Source organism: Tamandua tetradactyla, chromosome 8, assembly GCF_023851605.1.
Source record: "Tamandua tetradactyla isolate mTamTet1 chromosome 8, mTamTet1.pri, whole genome shotgun sequence".
In the NCBI taxonomy this organism is placed as follows: Eukaryota; Metazoa; Chordata; class Mammalia; order Pilosa; family Myrmecophagidae; genus Tamandua; species Tamandua tetradactyla.
Window position 1 is genome coordinate 70,542,725 of NC_135334.1, and position 23,872 is coordinate 70,566,596.

At 40.7% G+C, this 23,872-nt stretch overlaps 1 protein-coding gene across 4 annotated transcripts; it reads right to left on the reverse strand.

Annotated features, from left to right (window-relative positions):
* Nucleotides 1-8,900: 8,900 nt before the first annotated feature.
* Nucleotides 8,901-22,973, reverse strand: NEU3 (neuraminidase 3). Of its 4 annotated transcripts, none has more exons than XM_077113569.1 (4): nt 22,621-22,973; nt 22,136-22,271; nt 19,899-20,110; nt 8,901-14,558 (listed from the first exon to the last, which is right to left on the reverse strand). In XM_077113569.1, exons 2-4 carry the CDS (start codon nt 22,197-22,199, stop codon nt 13,479-13,481), a joined length of 1,356 nt encoding a protein of 451 aa, XP_076969684.1. In that variant the 5' UTR covers nt 22,200-22,271; nt 22,621-22,973; the 3' UTR covers nt 8,901-13,478. The 4 variants fall into 4 exon arrangements, with proteins under 4 accessions (XP_076969684.1, XP_076969685.1, XP_076969686.1 ...); XM_077113570.1 differs by lacking the exon at nt 22,621-22,973 and adding an exon at nt 22,400-22,598; XM_077113571.1 differs by lacking the exon at nt 22,621-22,973 and having other exon boundaries at nt 19,899-20,191; nt 22,136-22,600.
* Nucleotides 22,974-23,872: the final 899 nt, after the last annotated feature.

Consider the following 23,872-nt stretch of genomic DNA (forward strand, 5'->3'; position numbering starts at 1 on the left):
ATGGCAGTCTAGGGACCAACCTAGACATCAATTTGAAAATTGAAGCTTGGCTCCACATGGACATTAGTAGCTAAGAATCTTAGTCTCTCTTACATTATGGGGCTGGCAGAGGTGTGAATAGGAGGTAGGTGAGGTAACAGATGGAGAGGTGAGTAATGTAACAGAGTTCTACTTAAAGAGTGATCTGTGGAATATTTTCCCCAAGATGGCAAAGCAGGAAGTTCTAGGATTAAGTTTGTCCTCCAAGGCAGCTAGTAAATAGCCAGGAATTGTCTGAAACAACTGTTTGGGGGTCTCCAGAGACCAGAAGAACACTGTACAACATCCTGGGAAGAGCTGAAGGAAAAGACTGATAAATTGCAGTGAGGAGCTGTGAGTGGATATCCACATTGCAGAGGCTACTATCCATCCCCCACTGGCATGCAGGCTTCCCCAAGCATCGCTCCTTGGAGCAGGGGAACTGGGCTAGGTACCAATTGTGGCTTCTGATTAGCAATTTCAGACTGCTGGGTACCAGATCTGAGCATCGCTAAATTTTCAACCAACCCAGGACAGAAAATACCCAGCAGGTTCTCTTTCAACCTATTCCCAGCAGGGGAGGAAACAGAGCAGACTGAGAGTAACAGCAATTTCTGAGGGCAGAGGAGATTAGTTTGCTGAAGGATGGTTCTTCCTCAAGAAAAGGGGAAGACAGGGCCAGTGACTGACTCCAGCTTTTGATTAGCAAAGTCAGGGTGGCACACTCCAGCTCTGAGAACAACTACAGTTTTAACCAGCCCAAGATAGGAAGCAGTTGGCAGCTTCTGTTTCAAACACACCCCTGGCAGGGGAGGGAGCAGGGCTGACTGAAAGACACAGCAGCTTCTCAAGGCAGTAGGAAGAAGTTTACTAATGGGGGTGGCTCTTCCCAAAGAAAATGAGGTGGGGGACAAGGTCTAGCGTAGTTTGTGGCTGTTGATTAGAGACTTCAGATTCCAGGATCTGGAATCTGAGCAAGCTTCAATCTGCCCTGGTCAAAAGCGGCTTGCAACCTCTGTCTCAACCACATAAACAGCAAGAGCAGAGTCAGCTGAGAGTTCAAATTACAGTACCACCTTAGGACTGTGAGGAACAGTTGGCTCAAGAGCACAGAATCAGGAAGACATTATAGACAGATTCACATTCTTCTTGGTCTCCTCACCAGGGCACTTTGGAACAGATCTACACCCCCTTAGAGGGTCCTGGGCCTGTTTACACTGAGAAAAACTGACTTATTTTTCAGTTAGTTCCTCTGTGGGGGTACCCTCCTCCCAGAATAAGCCCTCCAGATAAAAGTAGCTAGAGATAACAAAAGGAGTGTTAAAAACATATAAAACAAACAAATGAAAAACAAACAGAACAGACCAATATTCTCAGAGGAGGAAGAAGGAAGACGAAACTTTTTCCTGGGGGAAGAACAATTGCACAAATAGTGCAGTCTCAAAATATATCAGATCAGTTAAACATAAGCTAGTCTAAAGGTCTAGAATATGTTGAACCAAATGTCAAAGAAGAGCTATAGCACAAAGCCAATCAACAAGAAAACCCTAGGCAAAAGAGAAACTGACTTTCAGAATAAATTCATCAAGAAAATCAGATGCCTAGACACCAGCAAAAAATTACAAGCCATACGAAGATACAGGAAGATATAGCCCAATCAAAGGAAGAAACTAAAACTTAGATAAGATACAGGAGTTGAAACAATGAATTAAAGTTGTTAAAATAAATCTTCTAAATCAATTCAAGGAGATAAAGGAAAATGTGGCAAAAGAGATAATGGATATAAAGAAGACACTGGGTGAACGTAAAGAAGAATTTAAAAGCCTGCAAAAAAAAGTAAACTTATGGGCGTAAAAGGCACAATAGAAGAGATAAAAGTACAACAGAGGCATACAGCAGCAAATTTGAAGAGGCAGAAGATAGAACCAGCAAACTAGAGGATAGGCCAGCTGAAATCTTACAGACAGAAGAAAAGAGAAAAGGATGGAAAACAGTAGCTGGGTCTCAGAGAATTGAATGACAACATGAAGCACATAATTACATGTATTATGGGTGTCCCAGAAGGAGAAGAGAGAGGAAAAGGGGCAGAAAGAATATATGAGGAAATAATGGTCAAAAATTCCCCAAGTTTTATGGAAGATATCAGTATACAGGTCCAAGCATCCAGGGGTGAAAGTCTCCCTGGGGATGCAGGAGATGACTACAGGTATGACTCCAGCTGGCCCTGGCACCATGGGAGCAACAATTCCATCCTGACCAAAAGGGGGAAAAGAAGGGTAGCTAATAAAGTATCAGTGGCAGAGACTGTTCAAATAGAGTCGAGAGTCTACTCTGGAGGTTGCTCTTATGCAAGCTTCAATTAGACATTGCTACTTATCATAACATGCCAAACCCCAACCAAGACCATTCCAGCCAATCCTAAAGAACACGTAGGGCAAAAATATAAGATTCCATAAGGGTTCCATGCACTAGTGTAACTTTCCAGAAACCTACAACCTCCAGATGAGTCCCTGACCAGATAAGTCCTAAAAGAGAGAGGGCCCAGCCTCTCCAGTACATCAGATAGTTCCATCTTCCTACCCCATATTACTGACAGACTCTTACAACATGAAAAAGTTAGAAAGGCCATATCCCAAACACCCCTAAAGAGAGGGATGGAAAGATCAAAGGTAATGGTGGAGTTTTACAGAGAAGATAGGATTTAACAAATGAATATGATTGCTGAATCATTAAATTGAAATCTCTTTTAGTCTCCAGTATCTTAGAGCAGACAGAAATAAAAACCTCAAATTGTGGAATTGTAGCCCACGTCAAACTCTGAAATATGGTCTACAACTAATGGTGGTGCTGTGCTTTGAAATTTCTTGCTTTTCTGTATATATGTTATTTTTCACAAAAAAAGAAAGAAAGAAAGTCAATTGTGGTGATAAAAAATATTTAAGCCTCTGGCTTCCTATATTCCAGAGGAGCTAGAAGGAAAAATCTGAGAGGTTCCTATGACAGCCCATGACAAACTCTGGGATCTGTCCTGTAACTACATGTTGAAGAGTGCTTTGAAAACTATTACTTGTTTATATCTTTGCTTTGTATATATGTATACTATACAATAAAAAAGTTTATGTATATACATAAAGTTTATGTATATATAAACTTTTTCCAAGACACACAACTCCAAATAATCTGAATAGACCTACTCCAAGACACTTACTACTTAGAATGTCAAATGCCAAAGACAAAGAGAGAATTTTGAAAGCAGCAAGAGAAAATCAATTCATCACCTAAAAGAGAAGCTCAATATGATTAAGTTCCAATTTCTCATCAGAAATCATGGGGGCAAGAGGGCAGTGATGTGATGTATTTAAGATACTGCCAAATCCACTCAACTGGGACAGAACAGTCTCTTTAACAAATGATGCTGGGAGAACTGGGTATCCATATCTGAAAGAATAAAAGTAGACCCCTATCTCACACCTTATACAAAAATAACTCAAAATGGATCAAAGACCAAAATATTACAACTAGGACCATAAAATTTCTAGAAGAAAATACAGGAAAACATCTTTAAAGATCTTGTAGTAGGAAGTTGTTTCTTAGACCTTACACTCAAAGCACAAACAATGAAAGAAGAAACAGATAAATGATATCTCCTCAAAAGTGAATCCTTTTGTGCTTCAAAGGACTTTGTCAAAAAAGTGAAAAGGCAGCCTATTCAGTGAAAGAAAATATTTGGAAACCACATATCTGATAAGGGTTTGATATATAGAATATATAAATAAATGCTACAAATCAACAACAAAAAGACAAACCAATTTAAAAATGGACAAAAGCCTTGAATGGACACTTTTTCAAAAAGGAAATACACATGGCTAAAAACCAAATGAAAAGATGCTGAATATCACTAGCTATTAGGGAAATGAATATCGAAACCGCAATGAGATATCATTTCACACCTATAAGATGGTCATTATCAAAAAACAGAAAACTACAAGCACTGGAAAATATGCAGAGGAATAAGAACACTTATCCACTCCTGGTGGGAATGTAGAATGGTACCTACCACTTTGAAAGGCAGTTTGATAGTTCCTCAGGAAGCTAAGAACAGAAATGTGATATAATTCAGCAATCCTGTCACTAGGTTTATATTCAGAAGTGAAAACAGGGACTTGAACAGACGTTTGCACATTAGTGTTCATAGCAGCATTATTCACAATTGCCCAAAGTTGGAAACAACCCTGGTGTCCATCAACCGGTGAGTGGATGAACAAACTGTGGTATTTGTCAGTGGTAGGAAGGAATAAAGTCCTGATACATGCAATAACATGAATGAAATTTAAGGACATTACGTTGAGTGAAATAAGCTACTCAGAAAAGGTTGAATATTGTATGGTCTCACTAATAATTATAATAAGCAAATTCCGGGGGTTGAAACCTAGGGTATAGGTTACCAAGAGATAGAAAGAGGGCAGGGACAGGGCAGATGATGCTTAGGTGTACATAATTTTTAATAAGGTTGATTGCAAATGTTTGGAAATGAATAGAGGTGATGATAGCACAAAAAGTATAATTAACAGTGCTAAGTGTGAGTATGGTTGAAAGGGGAAGTCTATGGTCATGTATGTCACTAGAAGGGAAGCTAGAGCATAAAACATGGAACTGTATAACAGTGATATCTGTGGTGGATGATTACTGTGGTTAATTGTAAAAACATAAGAAAGTTTTTACATGACCTAGAACAAATGTACGCCAGTATAACAAGATTTTAATAATAGGATGGTATATGGGAAAAACACAGTGCAAACTATGGACTATAGTTAACAGTGACACTGAAATATTCTTTCATCAATTTTGACAGAGGAACTATACCAAAGCTAAGTGTCAATAACGGGAGTATAAGGGTTATGGGATTTTTTTCCTGAACAATGAGAATGTTCTCAAATTGATTGTGGTGGTGAATGTACAACTCTGTGATTCTACTGAGAGCTCACTTTGGATGGATTGTATGGCTTGTGAATAAAACCGTCAAAAAAAAAAAGAAGGTCTGTGGACTAGAACCATCAGCATTACTTTAGAGTGTTAGAAATGAAAATTCTGAAGACTTAACAGAGACCTAGAGAATTAGATTCTCTGGGGGTGGAAACCAGAAATCTACATATATATTTGAAACCTCTCCAGGTGATTCAAATGCATATATATATTTGAAAAGCACTGCTAACATACTGTGTACATGTGATGGACTAGGAAAAATCATCATAATCATGGCAGCTCCATTTTAAAATAGCTACTATGTACCAGGGACTTTTTACTTTCATCCAAGTGCTAGACAAATTAAATATTTAATCCTCACAACAACTCAGTGATGTAATTTTATCAACCTAATTTTTAACAGATGAAGAAACTACAGTTAAGGTACCTGTCCAAGTTACCCTCCTCAAGGCTCAGTTTCTTCACGTAGGGGGCAATGCATGAACTTCCCAGTGGTTGTGAGGGTTACAGACAGTGCATGGAAGACCAACTACATTGTGTGATGGGTGCAGACCCAGCCACTGGGTGCTGTTGCAGCTGCAGGGACTGGCCTACCATGGGGAAAGGCAGAGGGTTTCTGGCTGTGGCACAAAATAAAATCTTTCTCCCAACTTGTGGTTCATTCAGAGATTTACCAGTGTTTGCAGGCTTCTGACCTTCTCACCTAGCACTAAGTCACCTTCACCTGCTGTCAAGTTCTGTATTTACCCCTCAAGGGTAAATGTTCCTGATTCTATTCCTAGTTGATGACATCCAGATCTACGTTTACGGTGACTCTGGGTCTTAGAAGGCAGTTGCTCTGAGACCTCTGAAGACTGAAGGCTCTAGAAAGTTATCTCTAACTAGGTCTGGACTTCCAAGGAGAGGCGTGACTTTAATGTCGAGAAACCCATTTTTCTCTTGGATAGAATACAAGGGAAAGATTTTGATTTGAGAGGCCACTTGAGTACAACTCTGAGATGCATTATCACTATAGGGATCATCACCAGTTTCTTACCAACTGCTGAGTGCTCTACAAACTTCCAAGGACTTAATGGGCACTATCTCTGCCTCACATCAAGGTAAGCATCACCTCCAGTTCTGCTTTCTATTTTATCTATGACAAAAATATATGTTTGGAATCAGATCTGGCTCCACTTACTAGTTGTGTGACAAATGGAACCACAGCATGCAACCTGTTGCATATTAGCTTTCCTGTTTCTAAAATAAGAGAATGTCTGTAACTCAAAGCACACACTAGGCATTTGACAAATGTTATTCCCCTTACATTCTTCTTTCCTATACTATGCCATACATGACCCTGTGATGGCACAAAAGACAGAGATGATACATATCAAATCCCTTTTGGACTACTTAAGGATGACATTTTCCTCTTCCATAAAGAGGCTCAGGGCCATTTCTCAAGGTAAAGAAGCAAAAGGTTTGGGGCAAAGTTAGAAGGTTGCACTAAGTCACTGGGCTTGCAGTCACGCTAAGGACATGACTGAGGTGAGGTTACAAAGAGAGCTGTCGGGGCGGGCCGCGGTGGCTCAGCGGGCAAAGTGCTTGCCTGCTATGCCGGAGGACCTCGGTTCGATTCCCGGCCCCAGCCCATGTAACAAAAACGGAAAAACAAAATACAATAAAGCAAGAAAATGTTTGGAGATGTTTCCCTTTCTTCCTTCCTTCCTTCTCTCTGTCTTTCCTTAAAAAAAAAAAAAAAAAAGAGAGCTGTCAAATCTGAAGAAACCTTGGCACACCCTCAATAGGCCGTGCCTTCCCTTCCCTCCCCTCCATCCATCACCCCACCTCTATTTGTAGCATTCAGCTGTTAAGTGAAATGTTGCAAATGCTAATAATGGAGGTGAACAGATGAAAGTTAATTTATTCTCTATTTATACAAGACTTCACTGTTTAGTAAACCCTTTTGAGGATTTGCTAGTGCATCAGATCCACATAACACCCCTGGTGAAGTGGCAGGGCCAATGTTATACTCTTGCTATAGCTGAATAAACTGGTTTCCAGAGAGGACGAGTGGCTTGCAACAAGTCATCCATGTAGAAGCTTTAGGATTCAGACCTTGGACTCTAGTCTCCTAGCAAAATCCTCTCAGTATTCTATCCCAATGCTTCTCTTGATAATGAATCCTTTAGGAATATCAATTGAACTTCAGTAGTCTGTATCAAGTTTATTTCTCTTGGCTTGTAGTTTAGCTCCAGATAGCAACTAACAGGTTGTTTTCTGTGAGGACGGGTATTATATAGAATTATTTTGGTTGCATGCTAAGTACATGCAACTCAAACTAGCCTAAGAAATAAATAAATTGGGAAAAGAATTACCAGTTTCCATAATGCATATAAGAAAGGAAAATATGATAGTTGTCTGTGGTTCCAGGCATCCAACCTCCCAGTTTAATGTTTCTGGTAAAGAAAGTTTGTCTGATGGTATTCTTTTTCCTTTGGATCTGCTAATACTAAATCCCTAGGAAGGTAGGAGAAAAAAATCTGGTGACGATACTAAAACCCTAGAAAGGTTTATAAGTTAGAACTCCCAGAAGGTGTAATAATAAGAGTCAAGTTCATGGTATTCTTTTTTCACCCCACTTTAGGATAAGGATAGGTTTTTTAATCATTAGATTTATGTTTTATCTACTATTTATCATGTTTGAAATGTTCAAAAAGATCAGCTAAACTAACTATACTAAACCTGTGATTAGTGTGTATATTTAATGCAGCTTAATTAATCAGATTTGTTATTTATGTATAAATGCTCAAGAAATTTCCAATGTTTTACTGGAAATAAGTTTAATAAATTGAGCACTGTTCTAGTTTGCTAGCTGCTGGAATGCAATATACCAGAAACGAAATGGCTTTTAAAAAGGGGAATTTAATGAGTTGCTAGTTTACAGTTCTAAGGCCGAGAAAATGTCCCAATTACAACAAGTCTATAAAAATGTCCAGTCACAGGCATCCAGGGAAAAGATATCTTGGTTCAAGATGGCTGATGAAGTTCAGGGTTTCTCTCTCAAGTGAGAAGGCACATGGCGAACACAGTCAGGGCTTCTCTCTCAGCTGGAAGGGCAAATGGCGACCATGGCATCATCTGCTAGCTTTCTCTCCTGGCTTCCTATTTCATGAAGCTCCCCGGGAGGCATCTTCCTTCTTCATCTCCAAAGATCGCTGGCTGATAGACTCTCTGCTTCGTAGTGTCACTCTCTCTGAATCTCTCTGAATCTATTTCTCCAAAATGTTTCCTCTTTTATAGGACTCCAGTAAACCAATCAATACCCACCCAAATGGGTGGAGACATGTTGTCCCTTAATCCAGTTTAACAACCACTCTTGACTAAACCACATCAACCAGGGAGATGATCTCATTACAGTTTCAAATATACAGTATTGAATAGGGATGATTCTACCTTTATGAAATGGGACTTATATTAAAACATGGCTTTTCTTAGGGGGCATACTTCCTTTCAAACCAGCACAAGCACTAAAGTTTGTATAGCAGTGCACATTCTTTTCAGGCCCCAAAGCCCCTCAAACATTAAGCAATCTAATAAAACATGAAGAAATAAAATAGGAACACCAAATATTTTAGGATTATTGAATTTTTAAAAATGATCATGTAAATAATTATTTTAAATCTTTTAAGAGGTAAATTAGCAGTTCTCTGAAGTTCATTTATCTTTCATCCTTATGTGACTCTCAGTGTTATATCAGAAGATATGTCCACTTGAAACTCTTTTCCACTGTCAATTTGTTTTAAGAAAGTAGAATGACCTATTGACAGAACTTGAGGAGTTATGTGGAAACATATGGTCAAATTCAGTAGTGTCTTAAGAATCCTAATGAAACAAAAAGAAAGTCAAAACTCATGAGACAAGATGATGTTATTACCCCCCTTCATTTAGATAAGTATTTGTGGCCTCTCCACCTACAATTTGAGAATAACCTCAAGGTGATTTAAAGAAAGAATAAGATGTGCAATGATAAACACTAGAGTTGGTGTCAAACCATGCTGATTTGTGCATACTGGCTCATTTGCTTTAATAGCTTCTGTGTAATATCAAGCAATAACACCATAACCCCTGCCTTGCTTCCCTCAACAGGTACAACACGTGAAAGTGCACCACATTAGTGCAGAGTTTTTTGAAAGTAAAAGGTGCTGTGAAAAGCAAGAAATTACCTTGAATGCATTTTTTAAAAGAAGTTGGGTACAAACTAGATACAGTTACTAGGACAATAAGAATCTCAATTTCCTTAAAAGCAAAACAAGACAAAAGTCACCAGAAGTAAGTTCTTTATTCATCTTCCTTGTTTCAAAGAGTCATGGTAATTTTTATGGTGTATTTTTTGCCCTTGGCATCACAGAGCCAAAATATGCTCAAAACAATTTGAGCCCCATCATTTCCTTTGAGTCATGGAGCAGTGGTAAGTATAGAAAAACTAATGAGATAGAAGGTATATGCCAGTAAAATGAGACCACCAAATGAAGGCTTGGATTTGGGTTTGGGCTGTAATCTGTGGGACATCAAGGCAGGCCAAACTCGAGCTAGAGAAAACCTGTTTCCAGGAAGCACTATAACCTGGAAGCAGGTCAGCCCAGAGAACACTCATTTAGGGTGAGTGTTAGGCAGGTTTAGAAAGCTATACAAACCACCAAGAGATGCAACCTACTCCTGCCTGGGATGGAACTCCCCCTGGCCTCATCAATTAGCTTCAAAAGGCCAAGGGTATTTGATTCATTCATTCATTCAGCATATCTTTACTGCTATTTACTCTGTGCCAGGCTCTCTGCTGGGTTCAGAAGACAAAGAGAGGAATCAGACCTAGTCCTTGCCTTCAGGGAATTCAATATATGATAGAAAGCATATATTTATACATAACTCAGAGTAAAAAGGACACAGAGAGGCTTCAGGAAGTGTTAGCCCTCAAGTTGTTTACAGCCTAACAGAAAACTAGAGGACACAATGCGGACAACAATAATATAGGGGAATTTGTGGTAAGGGCCAATGGGAGACTTAGTGCACTACAGTAGCACAGGGAAGGATGGCATGACATCTAGTTGAATAATGCAGTGGGGAAAATTTAGGGTCTGTTGGAGAAGAGTGGGCAGCCTAATCTCGCCAAAGTGTAGGTATCAAATCCTGCCCAGGGGAGGAGGCTGTGTAGCTTCAGGTTGACCTCTTTGGGTCCCACAGGCTACCTGGCAGGCAGGGTGAAATGTCTCTTACCCATGGCTGCAGCTGCATGATACTCTGTGGACATCAGAGGGGAGTCCTGGTGACCAGGAGAAACAAATCTAAATAAAGCATCCAAATACAAGGGCCTGAGTTGAATATTAGTTGCTTAGGATTTAGGGAACCAGGGAGGATGACCAGGACCAGCAGGCTGAATGGGTACATGGGAGGCTAGTCTGAGTAAATATCAGCAGCAGGAGGCTGTTACTCATGCTTTCCTGCACTCCCAGTGGTGAGACATGTAGACACGTATTGGATAGATCCACTCTAAGTGTCCAACGGAGAGGATGAGCAAGACACCTGGGGGCAAGGAACCATAGCATGTAGTTTTCTCTTCATTCTGACAAATTAGAAGCCATCAGACTCCTTTCCTCTTTTCTTCACAACTGCTATCACCTATCCCATCTTTTCTATTCTACCCCTAATCTGAAGGTTGCTTTAATGAACTCATATAGGGTACTAGTATCATGGTACAGGTCTAACTTGGTACAGGTCCCAGGAACTCGAAAGCCTTGGGTAACTGGCACAGACAGGGTTGGTGTACCCAAATATATCTGTGTTGACCACCTGGAGCATGAGCAAGTTTGAGCCAACCTAGAATTACAGGCTGGGTAGGGGCATCTCTGCAGCCCAAGCTGCTGGCCTGTGCACTCCTCTCTCTTTCCACAGGTTTCAGGGACCAGGCCTGTCCTTTGGTCATTTCTTCTTCATAGCAGCCACCACCTATACCATCTCTCAAACCAGGCTTCACAACTATGCCACCTCTTGTCTCTGCCTGAAGGTGCCAAGACTCCTATCTGCTATTCTTTTTCTTCAAAGCTGCCATCACTCACTCTGTTCATCATTCTTGTCCTCATACTAGAGATTTCCCTGTCCCTCAACCCTCTTTTCTTACTATTCTTGAAATACACATACAGCCTCTTTCCCTATTAAGAAGTTTCTCTCTTACTCATTAAGGAGAAGCAAACATAAGAGAAAAGGTGAGGGAAACAGAATTTAGAGATGGATGAGATATATTGTAAGTACCAGTATAAGACAGCTCTGGTCTCATACTGGCATGTGACTGAGATTCCTTCACTGACTCTTTACTTGGATAGTTCCAAGGAAGTCTTAATATTCTTATTCTCTTCATCCTTTAAGCTTGGTTGTAGAACTTAGCCATTCTCCGTATTCCTATATATTTGGGGCATGGTGCTCAGTAAGGCTTTGCTGAACAAGGAGTTTCTACTATTCAGAAAAGGAATGCTTTTTTAATCCTCTCCCCTTCCCCAATTCCTCCCTGTAGCACCTACCCATCTCCAAGCTCCCACTCCCTCAACTTGCTAACCTGAAAGAGATCCTCCCTGACAGTGGACTTCATATAAGGAACTAGAGGGGAATATTTATTCATTATTTCATCCAATTTCCCTAACAGGAGGCTTCATGTAACTGAAAGGTCCTGCATGCCAGGCTAAATAAAAATATAATTTAGTAGGCAATGGGGAGCTACAGCTAATTCTGAACCAAAGAATGACAATAAAAAATACTATGCATTATGCACAGGCACTCAGGAAATATATAGATAAATGTATACAAGAGTGAATGAATGCCAACTCTATAGTGGAAAGATTATTTTGGCAACATATGAGAGGCTAACAGAATTTTAAAAAGCATTTTTAAGCCAAAGGCTTAAACAGCATGCTAAAGTAGGGAAAGTTAATCTCAACTTTCATCCTATAGAATCTTCCCCCATTCTACTTGTACAACTGCAACCCCTAGCCTCCCAAACTAAATTCTACAGCTAAGACTTGTTTTCCATGGTCATTATACAGCATGAAATACATTAGTAGATCCCAGTGTAAAGCATTATCTTTCTAAAACAGGGACAAAAGAGCTTTCCTACCCAAAGGAATAAATCTGTCATGATAGATTTATATCGTAATAACAGGCTATGGGGGAGAAAATCTAAGAAAAAGCAATCATTTGGTATCAACTTAAAGACCCAGCATAGCTTTTTTTCAGCCCTAAACCTATTTAAGATAAAGAATTAACCTTCTCTACTTCACAGTGATTTCAGTAGGTCAAAACAAAAATACCCAACTCAGAGGCTTGGAAATCCAAAGACCTTCCTAACGCAGAGTTGAAAACCTCCTCCCTGGGTAAAAGAGTGGCTGAGCCAGGGAAACATTCCAAGAAAAAACAAGCTTGAGGGAAACTAACAGCGTCAACAAGCTTTTGGGCAGATGACTGCAGTCACACTGAAGATGCAACCAAGAAAATGGCATCAGGAGCTACCATCACCCCAATTTATGGCCCAAAATCTACAAACTATTTCACTGGGTACATTTACTTTCTTGAATCTTCTTCTTCTTCTCACCCCATAAAGTGTGAGCTCCTTAAGCTCCTTGTGGGAAGCTTTACCCAATGTTTTAAAGTCCTAACCATGTCCTTTTCCTATCAGAAATCATCTTAATAAGTGAACTTCAGGTCCATCTTTCATAGGGGTGATGCCATCAGAAGCAAAAAGCACCATTATCAAGGACCACTGGCATCGAGCTTCTCCTTTTCTCCCTAGGGAATGATGCTTTCTGGGTAAGGAACGGAAGGTTGAGCAAAACTGCAAAGCTGGAGGAGATAAGTGACATGATTCTACTGCTGTGCCCAATTCCTCTAAGACAGAGGAACAGCAGAGCTCTGAGCATGATTAGAAGGATGTGGGTGTTATTGTTATTAAAAATGGAACAAACCATCCAAATCTTCATTCCTGCTATGATACCTGCTTGTAACTTCGATTTGAATGAGGGGAGTGTCATTTGAAAAGCTAAGCCCTCTGATTTTTATTTTGAGATCAGAGTCCTATATGCAGCCAGGACTTGCTGATCATGGGGCACCCAGGCACTCTGCCTCTCCCAGAGATGGGGAGAAGAGAGATCACAGAATCAATCTTCTCATCTTATGGACAGAGACCTGAGGCCAGAGAGTAAGGTGGCACAGGTCATGAAGCAAGTCAGTGGCAGAGGCAGGACCATGTCATAGTCTCCTAGCTCCCAGTTTAGTGCTCTTTTCACGACAGTAACTATGGCAAAATTTCATTTTGCTCCTTGGAGGGGGAGGAGTGAAGAAAGGTAGGGAACACAATACTAGGTTTTTTTGAATCTCTGCAGACTTCAGTAACCTCTTTACCCTAGCTCCCGTTATACTGACTGTGGTTCTTATTCCCTTCTATGTAAAGTTAGGTCTTAGGCCAATTGAACTGTCTCAGGGTTACTACCAGGGCTAGTGTAGTCCCCTTGTACATGGTTCAGGATTTCTTGGTCTGTAAAAAGGCGGAAGGCAATTTGCTCACATTCCCGCTTGATTCCACACTCAAACAAACACCCAAACAAGCCCTCCTCCAGAGCAGCCATATCAGAGTAGCCACAGGGCCCACAGTGCAAGATCCAGGGGCGGGACCAGCAGGCAGCCTCCAGGGGGGCCTGGTTGAGGTAGATGCCTAGGTCAACCCTTCTTTTCTTATTTATTGGGTGTGAATATAAGAGCCATGATTCTGAGAGTGTTCCAGCTTCCTGCTCCAGTCTTAGAGAGTTATCTGGCAGAAAGCTCTTCTGAATGTAGGAAGCATCTTTGCCCCTAGGCTCCTGGTGCCCACGCAGAATCTCCAGGGGCTGGAAACTTACCACACTACCCTGACAGCCATGTGGGGGTTCACAGAGCTGTTGGCTCAGGGCAAGTCTCTGAAAGCATTCACCATGGTCAGTGCTAAGAGCCTCTGCCCGACATCTTTTTGGTGTCCGGGCACTGCAATACAGCACAAGCTGGCCGGCCCTTCCAATCACCTCTGCCACCTCACACTCTCCTGTTTCCATAGACCTAATGAGGTTTCCACGGTGCCATGTGGCCCCGAAGTCATCACTGTAGATCATCAGAGAATGAGGCCTAGTTTTACATGGTACCCGGAAGCAAAAGAACCAGTAAGGGATGTAGTAGGCGTATGCAGGAATGACCAGCCGCCCCGACTGTAGCTGGATGCCGTGACCTGGGCCCACAGCAAATGTGGCCCAGTGCTTTACTTCTGGGCCAAAGACTTCCTCAGTCAAGTCCCTCACCTCGCTCCATGAATATCCAGCATCCCTACTGCAGATGAAGCAGAGGCGGGCAGCATTCCTGCCTGACACAATCTGTTGCTGCTCAGTGACATGGCCCCGCACACAGATGAAGAACAGGTACACACGGCCACTCTTCTGCTCCCATATAGGACAAGGGTTCATGGTCCTATGCCCAGGTAATGTGGCATTCATCAGGGCCTCTTGGGGCCCCCACTAGACAAGGGGAAAGAAGAGAAAGAATAGGTGTGAGAGACTAATAAGACATGAGACTCATTAAAAGCATTAGTACTTTTCAGAGATAAGAAATGGTATCGAAATCTGCAAAACTGAGAAGGTCCAGGTATGTACTGAAGTCTCAAATATTATAGGATGTCTTGAGTAGCTGAAAGTGGAAATGCTAGGGAATGCTCTTTACTTTATTTAGACCCCCAATTTATCCTTTAAACCCTACTCAAAAGTCAATTCCTATATGAAGCCTTCTGTGAATTCCTTCTTTTCCTCTACTGAAGGCAATTAGTGCTTAGTTCTTCTACACAGCTAAATGTTATATATACACATAACTGTGATTTTTTTTTTAGCATGACTATCTACCTTCTTAGATTATAAGCCTTTTTAGGACGGAGACAAAAATCTTACTAATTTTATATCACGAGCACCTGGCACATGATAGAAGCTAAATAAATGTTTTTAAATAGAAAGATAGAATAAAAAGGAAGAAAAGAAAAGCAAGGAAGAAAAATAAGGAAGTTTGAGGGAAGTTTAAGACAGAGATTGTTTTTCTTTCCTGTACTATCCTGGAGAGGCATGGAAGCAGACACCTAAATTTAAACCCTAATTTTATCACTTAACTGTGTGACCTTGGGCAAGTTACTTCATCTTACTTTAGCTCTATTTCTTCATCAGTGAAATGGAAAACTTAGGAACATCCTTACAGAAGAATTCTAAGGATTAAATCAAATAATGTTCAATCAGACATTTCACACACAAAGGCCTAATCTCTTTAATATACTAAAAAAAAAAACCCTGGAAATTGGTAAGAAAACATTCAGGAACCGAATAGAAACAGGTAAAGGGCAAGATCAGTCAATTCACAGAAAGAGGAAACAAGCGAAAATGTGCTCACATATGAAAAAGAAATGCAAATTAAAATTAAATAGGCATAGCATTTTTCATCTAACAAACTGGCAAAATCAAAAAGTTTGATGACACTCTTCTGGCAGGAATGTAGAGAAATAGGCACTCTCTTATGTAAGAGTTGGAGGGCAAAATGGGTCAACATTTATGTAGGAGATATCAAAATTACAAATGTATTTATTCTTTCCCAGTATTCCCAATTCTGGAAATTTTATCTTAAAATATATCTGCTCATCAAGTTAAGTACATACAAGATTATTCCTTGTAGCACTACTTGAAACAGCAAAATATTCATGCCAATATGCTTTAATAGGCAATTAATTAAGTGAACACACAATGTATGAAGTAAAAGAAAAAAGAAGTCCTCTATATTTGTTATGGAAAGATTTCTATAATATACTGTTAAATGAACACAGCAAGTACAAAATAGTGTATGTAGTTGTTGTAGTTTGCTAGCTGCCAGAATGCAACACACCAGAGACGGACTGGCTTTCAATAAAAGGGGATTTATTTAGTTGACGTAAAGTTCTTCAGAGGAAAGTCAGCTAACCTTCAACTGAGGTTCTTTCTTACATAAGAAGACACAGGGAGATCTCTGCTGGCCTTTTCTCCAGGCCTCTGGGTTCCAACAACTTTCCCCAGGGTGATTCCTTTCTGCATTTCCAAAGGCCTGGGCCGAGCTGCAAGTGCTGAGATGAAGTATGCTGAGCTGCTTGGGCTGTGCTACATTGAGCTCACTCATTTAAGTACCAGCCAATTAACTCAAACATCATTCATTACAGCAGGCACGCCTCCTAGCCAACTGCAGATGAGGTTCACATGCCATTGGCTCATGTCCACAGCAACATAACTAGGCATCTTCACCTGGCCAAGCTGACAACTGAATCTAACTACCACAGTAGTATATCACTTTTTGCTAAGAAAGGTGGAGGAAAGGGACTTCCAGTTATGGAAAACTAGCTAATTTGGAATAACTCTTCTACTGAGAACTGGAAAAGATGAATAAAATATTAAAACAATTTTTATTCTGCTTGAAAGAACCAGAGAGCAAACAAGGAAATGAAGAATTACAGGCTAAGAACTGAGAGAAGTTCATTCAGAGAAGTCAGCATGGCATTTGGAATCCCTTTACCTCTCGGGATATCTTCAATAATTCTCAAAGAGGTAATCAAAAGGCTGAGAAGCTAAGCAATTCATCTGACAGTCAACATCATATAGGCTCTGGTGAAAAACTCTAAAAGGCAAAATGCTATGAGTAAGGGTAAAACTGAAGCAGACCAGCTCTCAAAACAACCACTCTAGAAAAGTCCTGTGGGTAGGAGAAAATGATCATAAGAGAGGCTTCTAAGATGCTGGCATTATCTATTTCCTGAGCCGGACAAGTGATTTCACAAGCATTGGTTTTGTCACAATTTACTGAGCTGGCTCTTATGTTTTGTGTCTTTTCTTTATATGCTATTATTTCACATTTTAAGACATTTTTAAAAAGGGGTAAGAATAATACATTCTTGCATTTCTTTGTTTCTGTAGGAAGAAACACTGGTAGAATACACAAGAAACAATAGTGACTCTCTATAGGAGGTAGGAGGATGGAACGTATACCTTTTCAAACTTTTCATTTTTCAGTCATATGAATATATCAACTATCCAACAACAAAATTTTTTTTTTAATTCAGTTCTTTCATAAATAGGCAAAACAGATAATGAAGCAAAGCTCAGACCACAGACTTTCATAATCAAAAGAGACTACAGGAGTTGCTAATACTAACTCCCATCCTACAGAGACTTCTACTCAGTCTGGATAAAAGGCCATTCAGTCTCTCCTTCAACTAGTCTAGTAACAGAGAGGGCACTATCTCTGGGGAAGTCAATTCTATCCTAGAATACTTTGTGCATTGTACACAGTTCAAAGATATGTGATAAATTCAATTTAATTATTAGGTAGTCTGCTTCTTGTGAAGTCAGAAGTTCAGTCATCCTTAGTGGCTGAGAGGAGAAAATTATTTGGGCAAGATATGTCTAATATAAAGTTGACATGAAGCTGAAGATATAGTAAACAAAGCATGAAAGTATTAGGATCTAAGATGATCTCAACCAACAAGCTGAGACTTGAAAGGAATAAAAGTTTTAAGGTCTTGGGCTTAAAAATCTGGATGAGGAATATTTGTTGAAGCATTTTGAAAATCTTTGGTTTTTCTTTCTTTTCTTTGCATATATGTTATATTTAACAATAAAAACACTTTTAAAAATCTGGATGGAGAAATCCAATTGAAGAACAAATGTGAAAAAGACGGGGTTTTTAGCTGACCATCTACTCAATATTAATCAACTGTGTCATTCAGCTGCTAAAAAGTAAACACTACTTTATCTCAGGCTTCATTAAAAGGATAAAAGATGGGACAGCCCACCTCAATACTAAGCTGTGTCAGTGTACCCTTTGAGTCCTAAGTTCAATTCTGAGAACCACACTGAAAAAAACACTAACATCCCAGACCAGGTTTCCAAGGTCAGTAATCAGTTTTCAAGGGACCAGAAACTAAATCAGGACTGTGGCATGAGGAGCCACTAAAAGAATCAAGGCTCTTTAGCCCAGAAAACAGAAATCTCAGACGGCATGAATGCTGTTTTTGGCTATTTCAAGGAGCAATTCTCTGAAAAAGAGATTTTATATATATTATGTATAGATCAGATTCCCCAGAAGGCACAACAAAACCAATGGGTAGTTGCAGAGAAGTAAAGATGTTTTCAGTTCAAAAACTAATTTTAACAGTTGCCACAGGATTAAGTTCTTCATCACTGGAGGTGTGCAAGTTGGCCCATTATGGAAGATGACTAACGTTGAGTTTTTACTATGTGTAATGACTATTATTAGTTACATTTTGCAGATGAAATGGAGAAGAGTCAAGTAACCAAGGTCACAGAGCCAGTGAGTGATAGGCCTTGCCTGACTCAAAAGGTCATGTTCTTGACTGCTAAGTACCTATCAATGGAATATACAAAATTTCTATTTTGGGAAAGAAGTTGGGCTAAGCGAGTTTTCTAATTCCAAGATTCTACATTTAAGCAAATTAGATAATGAAAGTAAATAGAAAATGAGTTAAAGTGGACAAGTTTGTGAATGGGTGACTACTAGGTAGTAGTGTTATACAACACGTGTAGAAAATGCTTAAAGGCCCAACCGTGTGTGGCAGAAAGCAAGGCAACATGCCTATTCTAGAGGAAATGAAAGAGCCAGGACTCCAAGCTTTGATGAGATATAAGGCTGGGCTTCTGTAAATGCAGCAGTTGGACCTGGAAAACCCGAATAAGACTCATGACAAGACAAGGTAAAACAGTAAGGACTGGAACGTCCGTAAAACAAAAGAGTTTCCCAAAGGGAAATGTGAGCCAAAAGCAAAGACAGGGGTTCTAGCCTGGCCCACCTACAGCATAGTAGCATTTACACTGTTAACAGCAGAACAAGGCATCTACCATGGATATGAAGTTTTATAGTGAAATTTTAGACAGCTATGTGCAGAATAGCAGGACAAGTTAGGAGGATTAAAGTACCTATTATAAAGCCATTTATATAGCACATTAAAGCTTAAGACTGTTACATCCAGTGTCTCATTTGATCCTTACTACAACTCTGGAAAATTAAAGGAAGGCAACAGTGAGAAAAATGGGATCTGAAATATCCCTGCAGTTAGCTCAAAGGCCCAAGTGCAGGAACCATTCTTTCACCATTAAAAATGCAGTAAAAATGTGCTGCTTAAGGGCAAGGGCTTTCATCCCAGTTCTGCCGTTTTATTAGTTATGTGTTGAGGCAAGTGACTTTAATTCTATCAGACTGTTTTCTCCTATAAAATGGGATAGCAATATGTACCTCACACAAAGTGTGTAGTGGTAGTAGGGTTGTTATTATTACCCCTCTGGCAACCTGTCATGATCTTGAACAAGTTATCTACCTCTTGGAGCACCAGAAGACCCTCATCAGCAAAAGTGAACCAACAGTGCTTACCTCCTGGGTGACTGGTGAGCATTAAAGAGGATAATGCTGGCTGAATCTGAACCTGAACCATGGTGGCCTCTGGTGTCAAAGACAAAATTTAAGTCAGTTCTACTGTTTTATTGGCTGTGTGACCTTGAGCAAGTGATAACCTTTCTGAGTTTGTTTCCTCATCTGTAAAATGTGACTGACAACAGTATCGATGTCACAGAGTGGCTATTAGGACCCACAGAGATAACAGATATAAAATGTTTAGCTTAGCTCCTGGCATACAATAGCACTCATTAAATGAAAGCCATTGTTTTTTCCTCCCCAGATTCCCAAACAGGGCTTTTCCTGCACTGATGGGAAAAGGCACAGACTCTGAGTTGCCCTGAGTTCTGCAGAGAGTAAAACTGAGGCTCTGGCCCAGATCTGGAATCAAGAATCACCTGTACTGAGTGCCCAGTCCTCAACCCTCGTCTCAGCACCAGGTGGAGAGCATCCTCATCCTTGCTGGTTGAGCGCTTCTCTGCAAAGGCCAGGAAGGTGTGGGCTGCGGGGATGTACAGCAGGGCTGGGATCCGGTAGGTGATCCCTCTCTTGTCTTCCTGGTGGAACAGAGGGCTGTTGAAGGAGCACGATACCACTTCTTCCATGACCTCTGCAAGGACAGGAGGCAACTAAACGTGTAGCCATACCCAGATGCTGGCTTGCATACAAATTCCACTCTATCGTTCCATTTCTGCAGACCACAGGGGATGCACAGATGTACTGAAATGTTTATTGAATTTTTTGATACAAAGGTAACATTATAATCTTAACAGGACAAAACAAGCAATATGCATTTTCATTAAAAAAAAACTCTCCAGACTCTGTGGGAATCCTATGTAGTCTGTGTCAAATGTTTATCTCTCCAGAAAAATTCTGCATTTCTTTTGCCAAGCACCCCAGAAGTATTATCAGCCTGGGATTGTTTTTAATGTCACTTTCTTGGCTTGGGGTTTTTTAGACCATCTGAGCAATACAAATTAAAACCAAATCCATATGACAGAATGCCTGTGGTTAAGAATTCTTACGGGAAACAGAAAAGAAAGTGGCAGAGGCAGTTATTATTTTTACACCATCAATCAATCACTGCATAAACTAGTTTTGTTCTTTGAATCCTTCGAGTGATGGGGATGATGATGATGATGACAAAAGCATTTACATCCCTCTTTATCCCTAGGAAAGATCATATTTTAAACTTTTATAAGCTAAACCCTTTATGAGTTATTATCAACTATTAATAAGCCAACACATGATTATTAGTTACAACTAAACAGGAATTCTCTGGGTGATAAGAAGAATGGAGTACAGGCTTTACATAGAGTAGGGAAGAACTAGGAAAAAGCAGAGGGAGAAGTGGGGAGAGCACCAAAGAGGAAGCACAACTTGTCTTATGGGACCTGGATTCAATCCCTAGCACCTCCTCTTACCAAGCGATCTTACACTAGTCATTTAATCTCTCTAGGTCTTAATGACTTGTAAAATGTGGGTAATAAAACCAACATCAGAGAACCAATATGAAGAACCACTCAAGTGTCTTATAAACCTTAAAATACTATAAAAATGGAAGTCTGTTATAAATTTCAATGTCTTCACAATTTCATTTATGGCTCTGCTATCACTATAAGAATTAGTCAATATTGTTAATTTTAATTACTTATGATTATGCTGATCACGTTGATAATAGTGGTAACAGATGGTGGCTCTAGCACTGACACAAACTATTTCACACAAAGCATGTGCTGGGACCTAGGGATAGAGAAGAATCAGATATAGATCTGCTTTGGAGTTGTTCACTTTAGCAGAGAATTCAACTTACTGCTGCTCCATATATTCACCTCTTGATCAAGTCCTCCCTGCTCACTTCTGGGAATGAGTATAGTGTAGCATGAACTTTGAAGAGGGTCTTGGCTTTGACACTTATTAGGAAGTCACTTTACCTCTGAGCTTCAGTCTCCTCACGTTTAAAATGGGGATAATAACACCTATCTCTCAGGATTTAATAACACTATAATTCAACTGCTTCCAATTAATCCACTGCAGCAGTGAACTCCAGAAGGAAGCCTCCCTATTACATTTAGTCACTTTTTAACAATATTTAAGGAGCACCTACCATGTGCCAGGTCCTGTGCTCTGCATTGAAGACAAAGTGTTAAAAGGCAGAGCCAAGCACATTGTGTCTGCATTGAAAGGGCTTTTAGAGATCCGGTAGTCCAAACCTCCCTCATTGGACAGATGGGAAAAGTCAGGCACATAGAAGAAAAAAATATTATATAAGGCCAGCAGGGAGTCAGTAGTAAAGACTGGGCCAAGAGCTCAGGGCTCTTCCTGCTGCTCACAGATCCCTCTTTAGTAAGAAGGATTTTCCCAGTCTCAGTTCCCCTTCATTTCTAAAATGCTCATTCTAAGGTTTAAATTTGGCTTCTGTAAGAAAACAAAAACAGAACTAGCCAGGAATATTCTCCGGCTATGTCTGGGGTTCTAGCAGACTGGATAGCTCTAAGTATTCTCTTAAGACTGGATTTCCTCAGCCCAGATGGAGCTGCGAACCTGTCTCCACAGTCACAGTGCCCACTTTTCGGGTGTGCGTGTGTAGCGGGGGTGGGGGGAGGGTGTCCTGCTGTCTCCCAGCCCCGCTCACCTGCGCGAGACCCCGGCTCCTCAGTCTCTCTCGAAGTAGAGCTGGACGCGGGAGGCTCTTCCATGGGGCGCAAGGGCAGCTCCTAAAGCCTCGGACACGGAAGTCCAGGAGAATGTCCGGACTAAAACTGGGGAGTCTGGGGAAGGCGAAAGAGAATGTGAGAAACAACTGATGAAGACAGAGACAAACCACGAGAAGTGAAGAGCGGGGAAATGGCCTCAAAGAAGACGCCAGAGACACCGGTACCTCTGGACGCAGACAGACCCGGACGAGTTATAGTAGTAGCGGGGGAAAGGCGTAAGTCAAGCGAGGCCACAGCTGGTCGGCGATTGGGTCCAGCCATGGATCCTGACGCGGAGTCAGCCCCGCCCCTCAGGGGGCAGCATAACCGAGGCTCCGCCCCGAGCTGGCCAGGCGGGATCCCTCCTCCTCTGCTAGTTCCCTTGCCGCGTTCCAGCTGCTGTTTGGAACCGTTCCCAGCTCACCTTTACAGACTACTGCCGCCACACTAACACCAGACCAAGCCCAAACTCAGTTCATGAGCCGGGCCTACTGCGGACCCCAACGGCCGCTCCACCAAGCCTTCGGCTCCGCCCCCTAATCTTCTCCTCCTCAGTGCTCCCAACCCAAGCTCTGTTGATAAGTGTCACCGCCTAAAACCTCCCTGGACAGCCTAAGAATCTAAGCAAAGGTTCCGGACCTCGGAGGGGAGTCTTCAAAGAGGACCGGAAATGGGGGTCCAGAACATTGCAAAGCTTAGTATGAAAAAATATATTTATGAAATGTATATGTGTATAAATATGCACTCATACATGTATGTGTATAGACACATAGACATGCACACATATATATGTCACAGAGCAGGGAGTGCACTCTTCTGTTTCACTATCAGGGAAACTAAGGCCCCAAAAAGGGGGAAAGACTTATTCAAACTCACTTTTTGTTGGGGCCAAGTATAAAAGAAAATAATTAGGCAAAGGCAAATAAAGGGAAAGACAGACTGCTAAATTACAGAACTTTTTTTTTACCTTTTAAAACTTCAACCTTTAAATTTTTGTTTGTTTCTTTTGGCATGTGCAGGGTCCGGAATTGAACCCGGGTCTCTGGCATGGGAGGCGAAAATTCTACCACTGAGTTATCCTTGCCCCTCCCCAACCTCTAAAGGTTGAACACATGAAGTATTTTTCTCATTTCCAAATGAAATGGTTGATTCCAGGTCTGGGGCTGGGAAAAAACATAGGATGAGTCTGGAACATTTTGTGGTGCAATAAAGTAAGGAAGAGCTCACAAAAGAGTTCACAAAAAGAGTTCTCAAAAGAACACATGAGCCAACCTGAAGGAGTTTGTGATTGGCCAAATGGAACAAATTGAGTAAGAAAATGATAGTGTTAGATTATAAACCATAGAATAAAATAAAAACCCAAGAGTCCATACTGATACAAATACACCTGAATAAATACAGAGAGAAGGAACAGCTCTTCCTTATAGAATTCCAATTAATAAATATAGAAGGAAATAGAAAACCACCATCAGCTTTCCTTTAAAGGCCTAACAAAAAGAATATTATTTATCCTAACAAGGTGACATGTAAAAATTTAATTCAGTACTTAAGCACCCTAAAATGATACATGGATATCTTTCAGTGCTTCATTCAAAGTCTCAGACCTTGCCCTGAGAGCCACTGTTTCTAGTTCTGTGGTGTGGGGCCACAGGAATGTGTTTCTAGATCTCTCTTCC